The sequence below is a fragment of the Phragmites australis genome, chromosome 3 (genome assembly GCF_958298935.1).
Source record: "Phragmites australis chromosome 3, lpPhrAust1.1, whole genome shotgun sequence".
NCBI lineage: Eukaryota > Viridiplantae > Streptophyta > Magnoliopsida > Poales > Poaceae > Phragmites > Phragmites australis.
This window is the reverse complement of record NC_084923.1, coordinates 12,724,859-12,745,085: the sequence shown is the minus strand read 5'-3', so window position 1 is coordinate 12,745,085 and position 20,227 is coordinate 12,724,859. Positions and strand designations below refer to the sequence as shown.

At 46.3% G+C, this 20,227-nt stretch overlaps 5 protein-coding genes across 22 annotated transcripts; 4 read left to right on the top strand and 1 right to left on the bottom strand.

The window, feature by feature from the left end:
- Positions 1-1,292: 1,292 nt before the first annotated feature.
- On the top strand, positions 1,293-5,084 carry LOC133912223 (cardiolipin synthase (CMP-forming), mitochondrial-like). Its single transcript, XM_062354849.1, has 7 exons — positions 1,293-1,900; positions 2,935-3,032; positions 3,133-3,183; positions 3,340-3,453; positions 4,220-4,276; positions 4,368-4,453; positions 4,553-5,084. Exons 1-7 carry the CDS (start codon positions 1,450-1,452, stop codon positions 4,671-4,673), a joined length of 978 nt encoding a protein of 325 aa, XP_062210833.1. The 5' UTR covers positions 1,293-1,449; the 3' UTR covers positions 4,674-5,084.
- A 350-nt stretch (positions 5,085-5,434) lies between these two features.
- LOC133912219 (pentatricopeptide repeat-containing protein At2g37310) lies at positions 5,435-10,479 on the top strand. 18 transcript variants are annotated; one of them, XM_062354841.1, is made up of 8 exons: positions 5,435-7,176; positions 7,637-7,747; positions 8,212-8,369; positions 8,766-9,048; positions 9,180-9,474; positions 9,663-9,721; positions 9,819-10,029; positions 10,294-10,479. In XM_062354841.1, the coding sequence occupies exons 1-3, from the start codon at positions 5,508-5,510 to the stop codon at positions 8,241-8,243; spliced, it is 1,812 nt and encodes a 603-aa protein (XP_062210825.1). In that variant the 5' UTR covers positions 5,435-5,507; the 3' UTR covers positions 8,244-8,369; positions 8,766-9,048; positions 9,180-9,474; positions 9,663-9,721; positions 9,819-10,029; positions 10,294-10,479. The 18 variants fall into 18 exon arrangements, with proteins under 18 accessions (XP_062210825.1, XP_062210824.1, XP_062210822.1 ...); XM_062354840.1 differs by having other exon boundaries at positions 9,645-9,721; XM_062354838.1 differs by having other exon boundaries at positions 9,663-10,029.
- A 66-nt stretch (positions 10,480-10,545) lies between these two features.
- On the top strand, positions 10,546-13,080 carry LOC133912222 (uncharacterized). The gene is made up of 4 exons (XM_062354848.1): positions 10,546-10,681; positions 10,875-11,001; positions 11,127-11,560; positions 12,559-13,080. The coding sequence occupies exons 1-4, from the start codon at positions 10,656-10,658 to the stop codon at positions 12,938-12,940; spliced, it is 969 nt and encodes a 322-aa protein (XP_062210832.1). The 5' UTR covers positions 10,546-10,655; the 3' UTR covers positions 12,941-13,080.
- A 566-nt stretch (positions 13,081-13,646) lies between these two features.
- Positions 13,647-16,688, bottom strand: LOC133912224 (protein MODIFIER OF SNC1 11-like). Its single transcript, XM_062354850.1, has 6 exons — positions 16,346-16,688; positions 14,566-14,625; positions 14,330-14,455; positions 14,174-14,231; positions 13,996-14,049; positions 13,647-13,888 (listed from the first exon to the last, which is right to left on the bottom strand). Exons 1-5 carry the CDS (start codon positions 16,585-16,587, stop codon positions 14,020-14,022), a joined length of 516 nt encoding a protein of 171 aa, XP_062210834.1. The 5' UTR covers positions 16,588-16,688; the 3' UTR covers positions 13,647-13,888; positions 13,996-14,019.
- Positions 16,689-18,644: 1,956 nt separating this feature from the next.
- LOC133912218 (uncharacterized) lies at positions 18,645-19,594 on the top strand. The gene has a single exon (XM_062354827.1). The coding sequence runs from the start codon at positions 18,840-18,842 to the stop codon at positions 19,440-19,442; it is 603 nt and encodes a 200-aa protein (XP_062210811.1). The 5' UTR covers positions 18,645-18,839; the 3' UTR covers positions 19,443-19,594.
- The last annotated feature ends 633 nt before the right edge of the window (positions 19,595-20,227 follow it).

Genomic DNA, 20,227 nt, shown 5'->3' with positions numbered 1-20,227 from the left:
CAGAGAACGAGCCTGCCGGACGAGACGGTCGGGCTGGGCTGGTGGCCTGCTCCGGCCCTGATTATGGACTGGCGCGGTCGGTCATGGACGAAGCTGGAGATCCTGGAGGCAATTAGGCCGACTCGCGGACCTGAGCTTGTCGAAAACTAGTACTAGATCCATAGCTTGTAGTACTATGGAGTATTTGATTAGGCCCAATAAGTGACATGATTGAGCTACACACACCCCGGAGACGAGACAAATTAGGTGACGCCAGCAGTTCTCGCTCGAAAAATATCTTTGCCCCATTTTAAAAATATCTTTGCTACCTATGATGGGATCAATATGAAACACCGATTTTTTTATTGATGATCTCCGGTACGATAGGTACATCTAGTAGGTTGAGTCTAGTTTTACGTAAACCTGTTTGGTTCCCTCCCGCGGTGTTACTCAACCGCTGCCTTGGGTAGATGGACATGCTAAACCGATACAGCTGTTAGAGACACGGCCGGCCGTGTAGGCATGTAACGTGGCACGCACGAGCCCACAAGTTTCTGTCTCTACTGTACTCCTACGTACGGAGAGTACGTTTCTTCTGGACGTGTTGGGTATAGTACCACTGTGTACCATGGCCCGCAACAAAGATACTCCCTCTATTTACGTTTACTTGATAATTTTGACCATTTTTTTTTGTCTGTAAATACTTGTCACATCTATATTTTATGAGCAAAGATACTCTCTCTATTTACGTTTACTTGATAATTTTGATCACTTTTTTTGTCTGCAAATACTTGTCACATCTACATTTTATGAGATTTCATTTTTCATTTTTACCCTACTCTATTCGTGGGCTCAAACTACTATGTCATGTAGTATATAGATAGAAAAATTTAATGGCACTTACTAAGAAAAAAACATAGAAGGATATTTTATTTTTTGTGAAGGTTCATGGTGAAGACTAACGTAGCATCAGTAGCGTAACAAGGCCCATTTCTAGCACAGGACGAATTATTTCCATCAGCTTCAACCTGTGACAATTTTTTTAATCAATGCCATGCACCGTGTTTGATCACTCTATGTAAAAACAATGATTACCTTGTTTTTCGCCATGGTCAAAGTTGTTAAATAAATGAAAACGGAGGGAGTAATTATTATCTCCTCCAAGAGCCGATCTAGAACCGCGGCGGCCCCACGAGCGCCGTGCACCGTGTCGGTGCCGGACTGGGACTGCGCCCATGCTGCTCGCTGCGCTCAGTAGGATCCAATGCAGCCGTCCGCTAGCCCGACCGGCCGGATCCGACTCTCTCCGATGCGGCGTCCCATCAACCGCCTTTGTTGCCCCCCAAGTTTAGGAGACCCCTTCCGAACACCATCCAATGCTCGCGGTACACGCACACGCCTACGCCGCCCACCTTTCCCCCAACCCCAACAAGAAGGTGGAGGGAGGGAGGAATCGGATCAATCCGCTCCATGCCCCCATCCGTCGCCACCCACGCATCGCTCCTCCTCTTCAGAGCCGCAGCCGCCGGGCCCGCCCACCTCCACCCCAAGCCCTTCTTCTCCCCCCGCGCGGCCGCCAGGATCCCCGCTCCCCGCACCCCAGTCTCGACGGCCTGCGGCCGCCGCCCGCCGACGGCCACTGTCGCCGCCGCGAGCTGCTGGTTCCGGCGGCCTCCGGCGGCCGCGTCAGCGCGGGGGCTGTGCGCCGCGCCGCATTCTGGCGGTGGGGCCGGCGGTGAGGTGATGGGATCTGACGGGGCGGCGGGGAGGAGGAGGCGGGTGCCCAAGGAGGCGCCGGCGGTGAACGGGATGTCGAAGGAGATGCCGCCGTCCTCTGCGCCGCCGGGGCCACCCAGGCTGCTCACGCTGCCCACCGTGCTCACCATCGGCCGCGTCGCCGCCGTGCCGCTCCTGATAAGCAGTAAGCGCGAGCGAAAGCTTGCACAAACTTTTTATGTTTTCCTCATCGGTTTATGATGTGATGTGGAGTATGGATGTGGAAAGTTGGAATTTTACGGTATTGTTGGTTCGTCTGTGGTACCAATGTGGGAAATTCGCCTGTATGACCATTCAAACATATGCAAGTAGGAGAAAGATAGAGGCTGAAAAGGCTAGTGGGTCGTAGGTGTTTTGTTGCTAGTAGATTGCTGGAACAAATTAATTGAATTGTTAGCCACCTTTTCCAGTGATCAATGGTGGAGGAACAGCGTGAGTGTTTTAACCTCCCTGATTCACTGCCCTAATCTTTAATCGCCAGTATCTAGCTCATTCATGTTCATGGAACTTGCACAAACAATTAAAGTCTGCCGTATTATCAAAGTAAAGAGTTTACAGTCCAAGTTGCAAAGAACCCCAGAGGTTATGGTTTCCTGTAATTAACTGAACGTAAATCATTAGAAGAGGAGTGTGGAGAGGAAATAATTCATGAATCATTGAAACGTTTCCAACCATCGCTAGAGTCATCCAAGTTTCAGAACAATTATCTTTTCTTGTAACCTCACAGCCCACAGCTTTATTAAACCTTTTGCTCTCAATGATGTGTGGAGTTTGTGCAATGATTGAATTAATTGACACGACTTTATCATCCATGGAAAGTCAAACAGTACTTCTTGTTTACTGGAGGTTGAACAATGCGTTTTCCTCACAAGTTCCAACAGCTTAATTTTCATGCAGTTGGTCTTGATCACCTTGGCCTCCCTGAGCAACTGGGCTTTTCTCCTGCTTGAATGTTAGCTGACTTTAAGCACCATGCAGGCATGCACGAGTCAGCCAATATGTTTCTGTTCGTTTCTGCTGACCACTGCTCTTTGATGTGCATTTTACACTTGTTTAATTTTGTGTTTATGTTTGACCTACCAATATTAATTTGATTGCACAAGTGTTCTTTCACCAAGATTTATTTATCTTATTTTTTCTTTTTATGTCTAAGAGCTAATTATTTTTTACTGCCAACAGCTTTCTACATGGAGGATCCTTGGGCAGCAACTGCCACTACTGGCATCTTCCTTGCTGCCGCAGTCACTGATTGGCTGGATGGTTATATTGCTAGAAAGGTTTGTGACAAATATTGTCTGAAAAATATGCTAGATAGGGTTACTGTACCAGCATTTTCAACTTTTTATAAATTGTTTCCTGACATAGTTTACTATGCAGATGCAGTTAGGAACACCTTTTGGTGCATTTCTTGATCCTGTGGCCGACAAGGTTTCTTTCTCTCTCTTTTGCTCTGATCTTAAATTGCCCTTCGCACCATTTTCTGGCATCTTTACAACTTATACTGTTAGTTTATACTGTTAGTTTCCAAATGTGATGTACTCATGTCACAAGATCTAACTTAATCACTCTCATTCTCTTGTGCAGCTTATGGTAGCCGCAACATTAGTCTTGCTGTGCACCAAACCTTTGGAAACTTCACTTCTCAGGGATGGGCCATGGCTTCTAACAGTTCCTTCCATTGCTATCATTGGGAGGGAGGTAGTTACTCAGCCAATCTACCTTGCCACTTCCCAAATAGTGAAACAATTGGTTTCTAGTAAAATTGTCGTGGTGGGCATTGGACAATCATAAATTGGAAAAATTAGCATGGTGCATATAATTTTTAATTAAACTATTGGGGCTTATGTTGATATATGTGTTGCTCTGTTGCAAGTATGGCATCTTGCCTTCTGATGGATGTTTCATGCAGTACTAACTGCTTAGTCAATCTTTATCTACGCTTTTATCCCCCAATGCTACATGATAATTTGACAACATCACAATTATCTGCCTGGTCATTAACTTGGTTATTGTAATATCGGTTCTAGCTAGATCATTTAAGTATACACTATACATGTTTAACTTCATGAAATGAAAAGGTGCTGTTTGGCTAACCTCTACCTCTTTTAGTGGAGCCAGTGCAGTTCGTCTCTTAAGTTAGATGAGCATCGCCGCCCGTTTCAAATAGAACTAGAGCTTGAGACTGCCTTGAATAATAAAATTAACTCTTTTCATGCTTCAAGAGCTTTGAGGAGCTATATAAGTTGCCCTAAAAGTTAAGGGAAATCACCAGATTTGTCTGACAACCTTCCGATTCCAGTGAAGATATGTGCTACCACGAGCAGCTTTAGTTTTTTTCTTCTTAATCATAGACATGTATCCACTTTCCTTTTGAAGAATAACAATTATATCTGCTGCAATGTAGTGTGGGAGCTTGCTATGCTTGCCACGAGCTAACATAAGATATCACTCCTTGATTCTGCAGATTACAATGTCAGCTGTTAGAGAGTGGGCTGCTTCTCAGAATAGCAAAGTTCTTGAGGTTCCTTCTGTGCTCTGTCACCCTTCCATTTACGTTCTATTGTCTTAATTAGAAGTTCAATCACTGAACGGGTTTCTACTTGCCACAACAGGCTGTGGCAGTTAACAACTTAGGGAAGTGGAAGACTGCGACACAGATGACAGCATTGACTCTCCTTCTTGCCAGCAGAGACCCAAGGTATTTGAAGCTTTTCTTCATCAGTGTAATATAACTTTGTTACTGTTTCTTTTTTTAATTGATAGATGATATGGTTCGCCTTTGTGCTCTGCATTGCAGTCTACCTGGGCAAGGTCTTTTAGTTACTCCTGGTGTTGCTTTGCTTTATGTATCCGCTGGACTTGCAATATGGTCCCTAGTGGTGTACATGAGAAAGATATGGCGGATACTTCTAAAATAGCATTAGCCTATAGTGTAATAGAAGAAGCAGAAGCAAGGTGATATTCCGTTCATGATCATACAATTTTTGGAAGATGGTTGAGTTGATTGATGGTCTGGAGCTGGTTGTGATCCTCAGTAACTTATGTGTCATCTGTGTTTGGTGGATTAGCCACTGAATTTGCTGAGCATGCTGGTATCTTTTTAGAAACACTACATAGCACGTAGCATGTTGCTGAGGGGATTACTTAAGCTATTTGGGAGCCATCACAGCTTGTGTGTTGGACACCGGGTGTGATAGAGTTGTAAGTCGACGATGCAAAATATTGTACCGTATACGAACACAAAACCAGGGGGTTTGTGTGTGTGGAGTTTCTACCATTGTAATTTACCCATGATACAATATGTCAGGAGCACAAAATTATTCCTTGCAGGAGTGACATTCTCGTTACGCGTTGTAGTCATCGCATCAAATCTGTTTTGGCAACTTCTGTCACGTTCCCCTGGGTTTGAATGCTGCCTGTATCAGATGTATGGTTCACTTTCATGGGTGAAGTTAGCTGTTAGCCTGTTCTTTTGATATGCTGTTCTTGGTTCTTCTCTGGCAAATGACAACTGCAACAACAGTTGTTTCTTTTCGTGGTCACCTGATCTGAGACGTGAACAGTTTAGATCATGCGCGGTCCAAATCTGGCGGCCAAAGGCTCGACTGGTACTTGTGGGTTTTTTTTTTTTCCGGATTCTGCATAAACTGAACTGTTTCATGTGGAAATCTGTAAAATTCATGTGAAATTTTGAGTTCAAAAGCAGTTAAGTCTTAACAGCCTAACCCGCCTAGGCCCTTCATGACGAGCCAATGAAGCTGCCATCATGGCTCAACGCCGTGCCGCCGGACCCTCGGGCGTACGGCCACCTCATCCAGCTCTGCGCAGATTCCGGCCACCTAGCCGCCGGCCGCCAGCTCCATGCCCGCCTTGTCGCCTTCTCCGTGACGCCATCCAACTTCCTCGCCTCCAAACTCATCTCCCTCTACTCCCGTGCTGCGCGCCTCCACGACGCACGCAGGGTGTTCGACGCCATCCCGCAGCCCAGCATCTTCGCCTGGAACGCCATCCTCATCGCGCTGTCGCTCCACTCGCCCGACCCCTCCGCCGCAATCCGCCTCTTCGCCTCATCCGCGGTCTCCCCTGACGAAGTCACGCTCTCTGCGCTCCTCAAGTCGCACGCCGCGTCAGGGCCGGCGCTCTCCCCACTTGTCGCCAGGGAGCTACACGCCGTCGCGCTCTTGCGCGGCTTCGGGACCGACCTGTTCGTGTCCAATGGGCTCATCACCGCGTATGCCATCGCCGGGGACACGCGCTCCGCTCGCGCGGTGTTCGATGAAATGCCTCGGCGGGACGTCGTCTCCTGGAACTCGCTGATATCGGCTTACGCTCGTGCAGGGTGGTACCGGGAGTGCCTGGAGCTGTTCCAGGAGTTGACGCGGGTTCATGCCGGTGGTGGTGTTGGACCGAACAGCATCACGGTGACAAGCGTGTTGCATGCTTGTGCGCAACTCAAGGCTGTCAATTTTGGGGTCAACGTGCACCAGTTTGCTGCCGAGAATGAGCTTGATATGGACGTCGCAGTATGGAACTCAATAGTTGGGTTTTACGCCAAATGTGGGCGGTTGCAGTATGCAAGAGAGTTGTTTGAAGGGATGCCTAAGAAAGATCCAGTCAGTTACAGCGCCATGATTACTGGGTACATGAACCATGGGCATGTTGACGAGGGAATGGAGCTTTTTCGTCGAGCAGATGCTCAAGGAATCAGCATTTGGAATGCAGTAATTGCTGGACTTATTCAAAATGGTCGCCAGTCCTATGTGCTTGGATTACTGCATGAGATGATTGGTTCTAGCATACTGCCCAATTCGGCCACACTTTCAATCATCATTCCTTCAGTTCCTTTGTTCTCAGGCCTAATGGGAGCAAAGCAAGCTCATGGTTATGTGATTAGAAACAACTATGATCAGAGCATCAATGTTGTGAGTGCATTGATCGAGGCTTACTCAAAGGCTGGATTTCTTGATGGGGCTAGGAAGGTGTTTGAATTGACTGGTGATAGAAGCAAAGTTGTATGGACATCAATGATATCAGCTGTTGCAGCTCATGGAGAAGCCGCAGACGCATTGCGCCTGTTCAATAAGATGATCAGTTCTGGCACTTTGCCGGATACCGTAGCTTTCACTGCCGTGCTTACTGCTTGTGCTCATGCTGGAAAGGTATCTGATGCTCGTAAAGTTTTTGACTCCATGCAGGTCGTGTTTGGTATCGCTCCAGCGATGGAGCAATACGCTTGCATGGTTTCTGCATTCAGCCGTGCTGGGATGCTAAAGGATGCAGTTGATCTTGTCAACAGGATGCCGTTTGAGCCAAATGCAAAGGTCTGGGGTCCATTGCTTAATGGAGCAGCAGAAGCTGGTGATGTTGAGCTTGGTCGATATGCTTTCGATCAATTATTTATGATTGAGCCGAAGAACACTGGTAATTATATTGTGATGGCTAATTTATACTCAAACGCTGACAAATGGGAAGAAGCTGAAATCATAAGGAGCATGATGTGGGGAGTTGGGTTGGAGAAGGTTCCTGGGTGTAGTTGGAATTGAGGGGATCAATGCTCTGTTTTTTTTGTTGTTGCCGTGGATACATCAAGCAATCGAGATGCAAGAAATACTTGGTTGTATATGGTTGATTGGTCTGAAAGATAGAAAAGAGCTTGTCCTCAACCATTATTAGATGAAGACAAGTTTTATTGATGGCATTCAGTGGATCTAATAGTTGAGACATGATTATCATGCCTGAGCATACCAGACATTTAGAGTTATTTGAACCACTGTATTTCACATCCGATGGTGTATTCAATTGTATTGATTTGATTGATTAACTAACTTTTGGAGGGTAATTCCATGATTATTTAAAACTTTGGAAACATCTGAATTTTCAGGATCTGAGTGCAACCCTACTCCTGGATGGAATACCAAACGACTAATGCGCAGAAGATTGTTCACTTCATCAACAAAAAGTTGCTCTAGTGCTGTGGATCCAATGAAGAAAGGTTCTACCTTGCAACATTTACCTTCCGTAATCAACATTTGCTCTATTGACACACCATAACACATGTGTACAGAAGTAAAATGCATTGCAATATTCTTTGACAGTCCTTCATTTTCTCCTCGGCATTTGTTTCCTCTGTCTTAAATCGAATGCACATACCTGCTTTGCATGTCCCGTATCCTATCCTATCCTGGCATTAGAATCAGAACTGCACAGAGCTAGCACAACAAGATCTGTCTTTTAGTGCCCTCCTGCCTGTGGATGTTCACATGCTTGGATCATTCTACTTCACTACTCCCCAGCTCATGAACTCCAAAAAGGAAAAACACGCAAGCAGTTCTCTGATTTGCACCCAACTTGTTCTGGCCTCACTACCAGAAAGCCATGACTCTTATTTTCGTTTTGTGCCCAGGGTTCACATGCTAAACTTCACAGGCTGAAAGCTGCAGTGATATCCATATGCAGTGACTGACTGGGCGAATGAGGCAATGGGATAACGTTACTTGTAGCGGATTCGATGAGATGATTCGAAGCGCATTCGGCCATCGGCTATGTGCAGCCTTACAATCTTGATGTGTGGTGGTCCAGCTCAACCTGGAGGCTTGGAGTTCAAGTGAAGCTAAGTGAGTATAATTACCACATCTCTTTAATCATAGTGCACAGCTTTGCATTCCCATCTGAGCACACACAGAAAAAACAGTGCATGAGTGGTGGAACATTTCATAGTTAGGAGCACGGGGTGCCTAGATGTAGAGACATCACAAGTTACCACAAACAAAACCAGCATGGGACAGATCAGGGGGAACTTTTTTCACTTCATCCCCTTTGGCATTATCTCTACTGCCTGTATATTTCTAGAAAAATTGTTTTGATCGAAACCTGGCCATTGGCCAAATTATGTCCAATTGTCCATTCCTGTGTCTCGATCTATCTTTCAAAATGTTTTGAATCGTTTCGGTGGTACTATATTATGATACTGATATCTTGTGCACGTGATACACCTCCCATGTCACGGCTAGGTAATAACCAGCGGTGGCCAAGGAGGCGGTGTCTTTTGCGCATGGACACTGCCCCTACCACGGCATGGGCTATATGTGCTTGCATTCACTTGCCAGAGAAGCATGGCCAACACCATGATCGTCAGTCTCGGCGCAAAAGCTCCACTCCCAGATCTGGAATGATGTTCACTGGTTACGTAGTAATCATGCTGTTAAGAAAGGCGTGGACCAACAGTAGAAGAATACTAACACAGTACCTAGAAGTAACCATTTCCAGCGGTATCTGGTTGAATTCTGGGGGTAGGTACGGTCTCCATCTCGTCGTCTTTGTCGTTGTACTTTGATCGCTTTATACTTTCTTTAACCGTTTGCTTTTCAAAGCCTAATTTTGACTGCTTAAAGCTATACTCTAAGTCTCTAACCATGGTGTCCAAGGTCCTGCAGTGGCAGCTGCCGGAGGACCCTATACGGTGCACCGTACGGAACCTGGCGTGATCCCATGAAAAACGTCGCAGCTCTGTCTGTTTTTCCCCCGCCGTTTATTCGCGCGTTCATGACTGTTAAGCTCGTGGGCGAAGGAATTTTCGTACGGTACAAGAACAGCCACAGCTCCTGCAGCTGGAGGAGAATCTTAAGTACTATCACAAATCACTCATGCCTCTCAAGTTGGGACGGTGCCAATCTCTCTAGCGCTTCTCCAGCTAATTCCTCGCAACATTTAACATGGCAGGTTAGTTCGGATTAGTCTATGCTTCTCTCACGAAACTGATCTGCATTCTCCTCTCATGCTAATATTGTTAGTTAGTGTTTTTTTTATATATATTTGAGAGCCACATGAGACGACAGCTCAAATGTCATTGTTAATACTGCACCATCCTGTCGGTTATCTCTCCGATTCAGTTCAGCTTCAAATCGCAGAAGCAGCACAGGCAGCTCGTGAGGCAGCGCGACAGCGACACTGGATTTTTTTTGTCCTGGTACGTACATTCATTCGTTCAGAAATATACAACAGAGAAGTCGGTGGCTGCTCGGAATTTAGACGCTGCTAAAAACCACGAGCAAAAGAAAATGCAGCAAGAGGACAGGAGGCCTGTTGAAGTGATGGGGCCGAACGAACAGCAAGCGAGTTAAATGAACCAGCAGGATCTGCCTTTCACGTGTCTCTCCTTTCTGCCCTCCGCTCCTCTCTCGCTTAATACTTGCAGTCTTGCAGAGTGCAGATTGCAAAGCCCAAGGTGATAACCCCACATGTCCCATGTGACCATCTCTTTGTTAATTACCACTGGTAAGTACAGCATTGCTTTTAGTATCATTAGCACACATATATGTACCATCTACTCTGCAAGTCTTGGCAATAGCCAAAAAATACTTTTTCAACACTCTCATGTGACTGCTGCAACGTTGCATTCAAGACTTTATATTTTTCTCTTTGTTTTTGGAAGAAAAAAATGTGTGCATGTATACTCCTACTTATGTCAGCAAATTTTCAAAAACGTTGAAGTGTAAAGAAAAAGGAAAATGCAGCCAGTAACTGAACAATGTACTGCAGTGTTGTGAAAGAGAGATGTTTCCAGTGACGCCAGTAATGTGCCTCACGGGTGGCGGTCACGGACAAAACCGGCTCCTGTGGTGAGCAAATCCCATGCCTCTCTTTTCTAGGCTCCAGTACTCCCCCAAGAGAGCGTCCTGTGGCGCCTCGCCTCACCTTTACGCCCCCAAAACATATAGGCGTCCGACACCTTCCGCTTCAAGCTGCCTCCAATTCAGCAGCCACCGCGCCCTCCCCTGCCTGCCGCGCGAGCTCAAAAGCAGAGCCACGGAGCAGGAGCGCCCAAAGCCGCCGTCTCACGCTGCGGGTCAAACACAAGCTGGTATCCCCTGACAAGCTTGGATACGAGAAGGGTAGGAGGAATGGCTGCGCAGACCATACAACGCAGGTCAGTACAATTTGATAGGGTCGTTTGCTTCCGTTCTTGTAAATTCTCTTGGTTTCTAGCATCGGTTTCTCTGTTGTTCCTTGGATTCTGGCTACCTAGGATCAGTTTTTGAGCTGCTTGTAGGTGGCTGATGGGCCGAAAGGATCAATTCCTGACCTGTACCTGCATCTATGTTTTGTTGTATTGATTGCAGGGTGATTGGTGGGGGTGGAGAGGGTGGTGGTGGCATGAGGACGGTGGAGTGCCTGAGAGGGAGGCTGCTTGCAGAGAGGGTGGCATCCAAGGCTTCCAAGGAGGAAGCCGACCAACTGGCCAAAAGGGTACCTTATCTCACCTTCTCTTACAAACATTCCGTACTACCTCATCTTCTTTAATTGCTGTTGGTTCACACCTAATTGAGCACTTTGTCTGTTGAATGTTGATGTGATGGTTGGTTTGGTCACAGTTGGACGAGCTGGAGAAGAAGCTCGCCGACGAGGTCAAGGTGAGGAACAAGGCGGAGAGGAGGCTCAGGAAGGCCATCAAGAAGCTGGAGTCTCTCAGGATCCTGGACGTCGAGCTCTCCGATGGCTCCGTTGGGTCGCTGTTTTCCAATGCCTGCTCCGGTCACCAGGCGCCGGAGATGGAGGAGAGGAACAATCCTGGCTCGTTGAGCAGCATTGATTCCCTGAGTTCCGGTTCTCCGGAAGCCGGTGACGCAGACGGCGAGAGCGCCGGGATCTCCTCGGCTGGTTCCTGCACTCAGATGAACTCCACCCAGGACGGGAGCTGGAGCTCAGTTGTGTCCGAACAATCGGCGGCCGGTCCTTGCATGGATCTTGGGGGCACCAGCAACAACTGTAGTTCAGAGGAGACTGCTGATGATCATGATTCAGAGAGGTATGCATGCACAACGAGTACTTTGCTTGTTGAAAGCTCAAATCTTGCTTAGTTGCTTCCGAAATTTGTTTGCGCAATTTTTTAATTTTAGTTTTATTATCTTTTTTTCTAGAGGAATTGCCTTCTTCCAGCGACAGAGAATTCCTCCTTAATGTTTACCTTTTCGGAATACCTGTCGGGTAGTTCCAATAGGCATCTTTCACCATGTTAGGTATAGAGGAAACAATTAGTGCTTCCCTTTGGCTTAGAACAGAATTATTGCCTTTTAGGATAGGAAATGAGATTTTTGTTTTAGATTAAGGAATATAATTATCCCGGACTTTGCACCCTTAGATGCACATAGCCTTTCATTATTACAAAGATGCACACTACTATAGGAAAGGAGATGGACGGATTTTCTGGCATTGTACGCCACATGGAATGAAGCAAACCAACCTTAGAGCTTCCTTGGTCACACCAGCAATGCTAATATAGCTGTCTAAAATGATCATGCGCTTGCAAACCACATGACCGAATCGCAGAAGTGAGTGTTTTTCACTCTAAACCATAACCGTCACAAGTAACTACAAAGGATATGCGTATATTTAGAGAGAATTTTGTTGAGCAATTGTATTCGTGCAGCTATCTTGGCAATTCCTTTGTCACTCACTCGCAGCATATATGACCAGGGAGCCAAAAAAAAAAAAAGGTGGTAACCGACCAGTTACCGGCCGTACTGGCCTAGACTAGTAAATACCGCCGGCCGGTATGAGGTGTTTTCACATTAATTTTCATGTAATCATAGTTCTAACGCTTATGAAAGACTAACCAAACACAGTATTTGAGGAAACAATATGCAAAAAAAAGAAAGAGAATACCTAACCGGAATAGATTGAGAAAAATACTGGTAACCGGCTGGTGATGGCTGGTTGCCGTCCATATTGGCCTGGATCGGTTAACTTTAGTAATCCAGTTTTTGAATCCTTGTACATGACTCGTGTAATGTGTTCTTGTACCAGGCAACACGTTGCTGCATCCGATGGTTCAGCAAAATCCGAACAAGACTCCCGAGACGACGACGGTGACAGGGACAGGCTAGCTCTGGTGCTGGTAGACCCGCAGCTCGTTCTAGGAGCAGACGATGACTCAGGAAAGGAAGACAGCAAAGCGCAAACCGCAGAGCCCCAGGCCGTGGCCGTGGCTCACGGGGAAGAACAAGAAGAGAACAGGCTCGCGATCGTTCTAGCCGACCCCCAGCCCGCCGCGGACACTGCGGCGCCGAAGCCGCACGGCGACGTGGAGTCCGTTCTCCTGGCGCTGCGGCGGGTGAAGGAGCAACTGCGCTACACGATCGAGCGGCGGTCGCAGCTCGTCGCGCACCGGGAGCTCTACGGCCACTGAGGAAAATCGTGATTCGCTTCAGTCAGCTTCCATCAGAGGTTGTGTCGTTCCTTTGGATGATGTATTCATACTTCATAGTGTTGCATAGATGAGTATCCTTAGAGAATTGAATAAGATCTGCTCATGTGGCTGTGTTGTCATACTTGGGAGTTATTAGACCTGTTTGATCAAGCTCTCGGAGCAGCTTCTTAGTTAAAATCAAGAAAAACTCTATAAAATAACAGTTTTTAACTTTTAATTCTACATAAGTAGAATTCATAAAAGTGATACTCTAAAATTAACCAGATGCTAAGAAACTGAAAATAACAGTTTCCACATAATCATTTTTTCATATAGTTTATTTAAAAAATCACTTTCAACTAAATCACTTTTCACAGAGAATTTAGATAAAAAAAAACTCTACCAAACAAAAAAATGCATTCATTGTAGTTCTTTTTTCTTTCTTTCCTTCAGTTATGCATGCATCTACTTCCGTTTGTGCAAGAGAAGCATGCCATAAGATGTTAATAGCCAATGGCAATTTGCTGATCCATATCTTTGTATAGCTTATCAGCAATGGACCATTTATCCACTGGACGCGCATCGCACTTGCAGGCGTCACATAATACTCAGATGGCATGAGTCCTGATAGGCTTTGCATACTTGTAGCACGTAGCAACTGAAAAGTAGCCTGAAACACAATAAACGTGTGCCACCTTCTAACAGCTAGCAAGACCAACTGGAGTACATAGATAAGAAATCATCGTCACCAAAAGGGGGAGCGACAAAAAGGTACATAACCACCATCCACAAACCAGGCAGCAAATCTAGCTACACTGCCCGGCAAGTACAGTAAGCAAGTCATACACAAAAACCAGCACTCATGATGACTAGGAAACACATGACGCCGTTCACGTAGTTAGTGGTGTAGTATTGCTTCACCAAGTCTCCAGGGATAATATCTGAGACCTGTGAGAAACGGAGTTGATTCTGTCCATGTTAGGGAAAATACAATAGCAAGCCTTCGAAAGGAGACATTATTATGGGATGATAAGTTGATAAAGGCATCATCTAACCTCATGGAAGGCAGAGTGCTTCGATCACGCTGTGCCTGTCACAGCGGCTGCGTCCTGTGTTAAGCATTTATACAAACAGATGAAGAAGAGCCAATTAGAACAAACTGGAGGTGAAAGTTCCGCACAATATCATGCAGAAACAGGAGGTCAAAGCTCTTCACAAAACCATTAACCATACCGGCTTGGAGTTGTCCTTGCCATTTCCCTGAGGCGATCCACTAGCTGTCTCTGCAAACCTGGAAAAGTTGCAAAGAGTTGTAAGCTAAGCAGATTGCTAGATTTAAGTTCCACAGTCAAGAATCAAGAATGACATGCCGCTGCCGCAATCACTAACCTGAGGGCCCGTGACTTTCTTTTTTCTTCTTCTCCCTTGTCAACATTTGCACCCTGACCAAATCGTTCTAAACGAGCTTTTTTCTTAGCCTCTTCATCAGAAGAAGAGGATGAGGCAATGCCAAACCTATCAATTCCATTCATTCAACTATGCATCAGTTCACTACTTGGGAGCATACGAAAAAACTAGAACACCATTACAGATTCTTCTGAGTATAAACAGAGGTATTAACACACCTCTCAGCCCTGGACTTCCTCTTCTCTTCCTCCTTTACATTTGAAGATCCAGTCCCGAACCTTGTAGACAAGTAAAAGGCACTTTACTTAGTATTTTTGTAATATGTCATTTGGAAAATCGATCAGCTAAATAGGAATGATGCAAAGTTTGGAGTATGCTGAATCAAACCCAGAGGGCAAAGGATATACTTCAAAAATAGCGACACTTCTTTCAGCTGCAATTGCGATCAAATTAAAGTCAAGAACAAAAGGTACCAGGGAAAAACATTATGCCTCAACTGGATTGAATAGTGAGGTTTTGGTTGGTATTAACAAGTGTTGCAAACCACTTCTTTAGTGAAATACATGAAATACTACACAAATCAACATATTGCATATTTATATTTGACAGCCTCTATTAGTATCAGTATAAGCCCCCAGAAAGTAAATTTCGCAAACCTTCTCAGAGACAAATAGACAATGCATTACAGGAAGCATCTCATGGATATAGAAATCAGTTGACTACCTCAATTAAAAAAACTAAAGCTAATGCTCATCAGATATATAATACAGCACATAAAGCTATAATATTTTCATCATATACCATAAATTTTACAAATTTAGCATTTAAATAAAGTTAAACATGCCATATGCATAATATTAGCACAGTTTTTAATCACCAAATATCCTTGGACCTGATGCATCAGCCTTCAGATTTCAAAAGGGAGGATTGGGAAGCGTTCAGTAATAACAACATCATTTTATTACAAGGATCTTACCACGCCTAAGCAACGAAACTAATCTAGAACATTTCAAACTTGACTGCTACTGAGGTTAAAACATCAGACTCAAGGTAAAACTTCTTCCAACACTTGAAGCAGACTAGTAAATAAAATAGAGATGACTCAGATCTAAAACACTTCTGGTTTCACAAGATAGTCAATATACCCAGGAAGCTCCCAATGAGAACTTGCGATTTGTTGCAAGGTTAAACCATGATGCAACTGGTTGCTTTTTTATTCCTCTAATGTTTAAAGTGGATCAAATATCTCCAATACTAGAACAAAACAAGCTAAAATATTGTGAATACTTATTTACCAGGTATGCATCTAACTGTCTACAATTTTGTTTTGGTATTTAATGACTGCACGGATAAATACAACTATGTAGCTAAAGCTTTTGAACTCCTTACAACCTATCCTACACAATAAACCTGGAAATGAAAGATGGGAATCAAGGATAAAGTCCAACACCGCATTACGCAAGCAGTGTCAAGGTTAACATGAACTACCTGAATTAGCAAGTGCATGAAACACAATAACTATAAGTCATGCCAAGACCTAGCCTCTTAGGTCCTGCAATGCACAAAGATTTCTATCAATCGAATCAGCAAACAAAACTTAAGAATCACTGCAACACCACCAACTTAACTTGCACCATCGTGGATAACTGCAACCTTTGAGGTATACAGGTAGTAGAAAGCTATGACGCTTAGACCTTACAGTATACATTACTGACTGTACTTTAATACCCCTAAACGCCCCCAAACCTACAGTTTTGCTATTCAATATAGACGCAATGACCAGAACTTAAATACTGCATCACATCTATGCAGATTATTCTATGTCTAACTCAAGTAACAGACTAATTGCTCGAGATTACACAGATATTGTGCTTAAATCACCATGACCAACACACTTTATCACCAGTAGACATAACACGCGCAGAGATCAATGAATGTTAAGGATTTGCTAAGAAAAATCCTCTAAATCCTAGGGAAGGGGGTCCATGGAGCACTCACCTCTCGGAGCGGCTGCTGCGCTTCTCCTCCTCGGACATCACCACCGGCGTCCCGAACCGCTCCGCGCGGCGCATCTTCTTCTCCAGATCCGTGGCCCCGGCCGTCGCGGTCGCAGCAGCTGTAGGGTTCCGCGCGGGCGTGGGGGAAGCGGCGCTCGGAGGCGCCTCCCCGGCGACCGTGGCCGCCGGAGACGGCGCGGCGGCGTCCGCGGCTTGCGCGGGCGTGGAGCTCTGAGATGCCATCGGGGACGGTCGGAGAGGGAGAGCGGTCGTCGGGGAGGTCGCGGACGCTGTGTGCGGCGAGAGATATTTCCCTTCTTTTGTGTTCGCTGCTTTCTTTTCTCTTCTTCTGCGCAGTCTCTCGCCACTGAGCCCATTTACCTCAGGTCTTCACGCAAATGGGCCTGCTCGGCCCACCCAAAGACTAGCACGCAGTAAATTGGGTTCTGGGCTGGAATTTATGATTTTATGGTCATCGACTGTAAGTTTATAACTTTACGCATGTGTGTGAGAATCAATTAGGATATAACAATCTGAATGATTAAAATAATATAGTATAGAAAAAGAGATATTTACAAATATAAAATTCACAATATTATAATGTAATTTTAGAGTGAGGAGAATGACAAATACCTAGATAGGAGGATGAAAGGACTATATCGTCCAGACTTACCGTTCATAGCAATATTGTAAGAAGGATTCAGATGGTGATCGATTTGTGATGGGGTAAAAATAATTCTTGTATAGTACCTTGTAAAGATAGCATGATAAAGACGACCTTCGTGGTAGATGACGGTGGAGGCGACGTGCAAGCGGCGTTGCACCCTTTCTAGAAAGATAATGATGTAGGCAAAGTACGGGAGACGATGCACCCTATAGAGAAACCCAACGATGTAGACGAAATGCGAGAGGCAGTGCACTCTCTAGAGAAATCTGATACTATATGGGAAGTGTGAAAGGCGACACATCCTTAGAAAAAACCCAATGGTGAATGTATGGAAGATAACTATTGGACGCCTATATATGGAAAATAAATAATAAAATATTGAATGTATTTTTGAAATATATAGAAGATAAATATTGAACGTCCAAATATGAAAGAAAAATAATAGGAGATTAAATGTATTTTTTAAAAGAGAAACGATGTTCAACTTTGCACAATAACCACTTGATCAATTTGGATAGACAGTGAAGATTGATCGAATCGGTTACAACTTATGCATTATATAAGAGTATAGGTAGATTTTGGAGCTACTCCTAATTTTGGCATTTCAATTGATATTTTGATATGTTATCTTCATTTAGATGGTTGCATAAAATGGTGAAACAGAAATATCAAGTACTCTCTCCAATCTAGCGACTTTGGTGCTCCACGCCTGCTTCTCCAACGAGAAGACGTGGATCTCGTACACCGTGCGAGGCTTGAATCGAGGGGCGAGGAAGACGACGGATTAGTGCTCGCCAGCGCCGCTGGGCAGGATGCCGACCCGTTGTAGTGGACGAACCAGCGAGAGACTCCTGGCGGATCGACGAGCTCGAAGGACACCGTGACGGGGCGCTTGTCACTCTTCAAGCCTGTAGCTGTGGTGTGGTTCATGCGATCGCCGAACGACGCAAACGAGTTCAGGAGGAGACCCACGCAGGAGAGCCGGAGAATCGGGAGGCAACGGCTACAGGGTCCGGCATGGCGCGCAGGTGGCGGACGACAGCGTGCCAGCGTGGATCTGGCTTTGGACTTGCTGGGGCAGCTTTAGGGTTTCCCCCCTCCGTTAGGCAAATATATTTGCAGAGGATGGCCTGGCCTGGCCTACTGCAGAGGGCGGCGATCGGTTCCAAGTTCGCATTGGTCTCGTCGGTTTCCCGGCTGTTTGGTTCTCAGATTTGGGGCGAAATTGAAGATTTGGGATTGGACTGTTTGTTGTAACATATATAATTAGAAAGGGGCAATGGTCACCATACTATTATTGAAATGGGATTAGCACAGAGTCTTTATTTTTTGGCACTGATTCACATGATTTTTGGAGGAGTTTTTCGCATAATATATACTGATGACTGAATTGATCAATAAACACCGGCATGTCCCTTCGAAGAAGATGTCCGTACGGAAGGATGCCTTGCGAACGGATATAAACATATTTGTTCTTGTTCTTATTGTATAAATATATGATTCAATACAACAAAACATAACAAATTTAATCCCTCATCTCTGTAATCTACTCTCAATATTGGACATATGTGACCAAATTATGGGCCAAAAGAGAGCATGCCCGAAATGATCAACGTGACAACGACGCATCACAAGTCACGGTACAAATTGCCCTCAATTTTTGCTGGAAAAATACCCCATCACACGACTGCGATGCTACGTGAGGCAGCTTTCAAGGCACCGTGCAGCCACCTGAGCCACTCGCCTACCAGCCAAGATCCTATCCAAAACCAGAGGCAAGCCAAAGCCACGCCAATCCAAGAGGAGACGCCGCACCCGCGCGCGCGCCATGAAGTGCTGGTGCGTGCACGCGCCCAGGGGAAGAGCAATGGCGACGCCGCTCTCCAGCCCCTTCGCCCCCACCACCACCCTCCGCGCCCCGATCCGGCACCGCGCGCTGCTACTACTTTCCCCTCCCCGCGCAGCCTCCTCCGGCGAGAACGCCGCCGCGGACCAGGAGCAGCCGCCGGCCCCGGCCACCACGGACGACGACTTCGAGGAGCGCGTCCTGCGGATCAAGTCCCGCGTCGGGCCCAAGAAGCGGAGCGCCCGCAAGAAGAAGGCCGCGGCTGCCGCGGTCGCCAACGCCGTCACGCTCCCGCCCGTGCCGCTGCGGGAGGCCCGGTCGGCATTCGGCGCGCCCATCGAGTTCGGCTTCACCGCGTACAGCGAGCGGCTGAACGGCGCGCTCGCGGCCTTGGGGCTTACCGCGCTGCTGCTCGTGGAGCTGGGCTCGGGGCAGGCTCTGGTGAAGTACCACCAGCCCGCCACGCTGTTCCTGCAGGCGTACACCGTCGCGGCGGCCGGCGCGGTGTTCGTCAAGTACGAGAAGGAGCGGATCAGCGTATGGCCGGGTTCGCCGGCACCCAAGCCGCCGGCGAGCGGTGAATGAGCTCTTCCGGAATTTTGGTTTTTGGTAGGGCGTCCTTTGTAATCTATCTTGTGAGTCGCTTGTGTTGCCGAAAACGCGTGTTGTGTAAACTTGAAAAATCCTAACCATCTGAGTCAAGAAAAGGCTACAACTTTGAAGTCGTTTAACCCTTATCTCCTCGAGATTCTGAGAAATCAATCCCCAAAGAACATGAGTTAAAACAGAGGCTCCAGATTTTCAATCGTCTCGCATTCTGAAATTTGCACTTGAGATTTGCTCCTCAGTTCAAGTTCTGGCCACACATGCAGCGATGGACACAGGGGCTAGCTCCATGGTCACGGGCCGTCCACCGGCGGTGATAGTCTGACAGATAGATCAACCGCAGGACAGAAGGTGACGGCCCGATCGACCTCCCCGGCGTTTTGCATGCCTAATTCGTTGCGACTTTGCAAGAAAGCGCAAAGCTGCGAAAGCGGCAAACGAATTCCTAATTTTGGGTTTTTTTTTACTCTTCACCACTGAATACAACTGTAATATCTGAACATGAACGTGCACACTCACTTCACACACACCTAACGTACATATATGCTAATCCTATAACTACACACAGTTTAAAGAAAACGTCAATCCTTATTTTGGTTGGCAGACGGAGACGACGACTCGCCCGTCCAAACGCAACGCCGGCATAGCGTCGACATGCCGAGCGGCTAACCGATCGATTTTCACGGGCCCATCGGGCTCCGCGTCAACGCCCATGGACGTCAATGGTACACCATTCACAGGCCAAACCGTATGCCTTGCATCGG

What these genes read in the sequence shown, in the direction of transcription:
- LOC133912218 (XM_062354827.1), top strand. Translation starts at nt 18,840, where the DNA reads ATGAAGTGCTGGTGCGTGCACGCGCCCAGGGGAAGAGCAATGGCGACG.
- LOC133912222 (XM_062354848.1), top strand. Translation starts at nt 10,656, where the DNA reads ATGGCTGCGCAGACCATACAACGCAG. An exon ending in GCGCAGACCATACAACGCAG is followed by an intron (nt 10,682 to 10,874) that starts GTCAGTACAATT and finishes TATTGATTGCAG; the next exon opens with GGTGATTGGTGGGGGTGGAG. An exon ending in CCGACCAACTGGCCAAAAGG is followed by an intron (nt 11,002 to 11,126) that starts GTACCTTATCTC and finishes GTTTGGTCACAG; the next exon opens with TTGGACGAGCTGGAGAAGAA.
- LOC133912219 (XM_062354836.1), top strand. Translation starts at nt 5,508, where the DNA reads ATGAAGCTGCCATCATGGCTCAACGCCGTGCCGCCGGACCCTCGGGCG. An exon ending in GATTGAGCCGAAGAACACTG is followed by an intron (nt 7,177 to 7,636) that starts GTAATTATATTG and finishes CTGAATTTTCAG; the next exon opens with GATCTGAGTGCAACCCTACT. An exon ending in TGTGGATCCAATGAAGAAAG is followed by an intron (nt 7,748 to 8,211) that starts GTTCTACCTTGC and finishes ATCCATATGCAG; the next exon opens with TGACTGACTGGGCGAATGAG.
- LOC133912224 (XM_062354850.1), bottom strand. Translation starts at nt 16,587, where the DNA reads ATGGCATCTCAGAGCTCCACGCCCGCGCAAGCCGCGGACGCCGCCGCG. An exon ending in CGCAGCAGCCGCTCCGAGAG is followed by an intron (nt 14,626 to 16,345) that starts GTGAGTGCTCCA and finishes CTTGTCTACAAG; the next exon opens with GTTCGGGACTGGATCTTCAA. An exon ending in AGAAAGTCACGGGCCCTCAG is followed by an intron (nt 14,232 to 14,329) that starts GTTAGTGATTGC and finishes CAACTTTTCCAG; the next exon opens with GTTTGCAGAGACAGCTAGTG.
- LOC133912223 (XM_062354849.1), top strand. Translation starts at nt 1,450, where the DNA reads ATGCCCCCATCCGTCGCCACCCACGCATCGCTCCTCCTCTTCAGAGCC. An exon ending in TTGCTATCATTGGGAGGGAG is followed by an intron (nt 3,454 to 4,219) that starts GTAGTTACTCAG and finishes TTGATTCTGCAG; the next exon opens with ATTACAATGTCAGCTGTTAG. An exon ending in CTTGCCAGCAGAGACCCAAG is followed by an intron (nt 4,454 to 4,552) that starts GTATTTGAAGCT and finishes TCTGCATTGCAG; the next exon opens with TCTACCTGGGCAAGGTCTTT.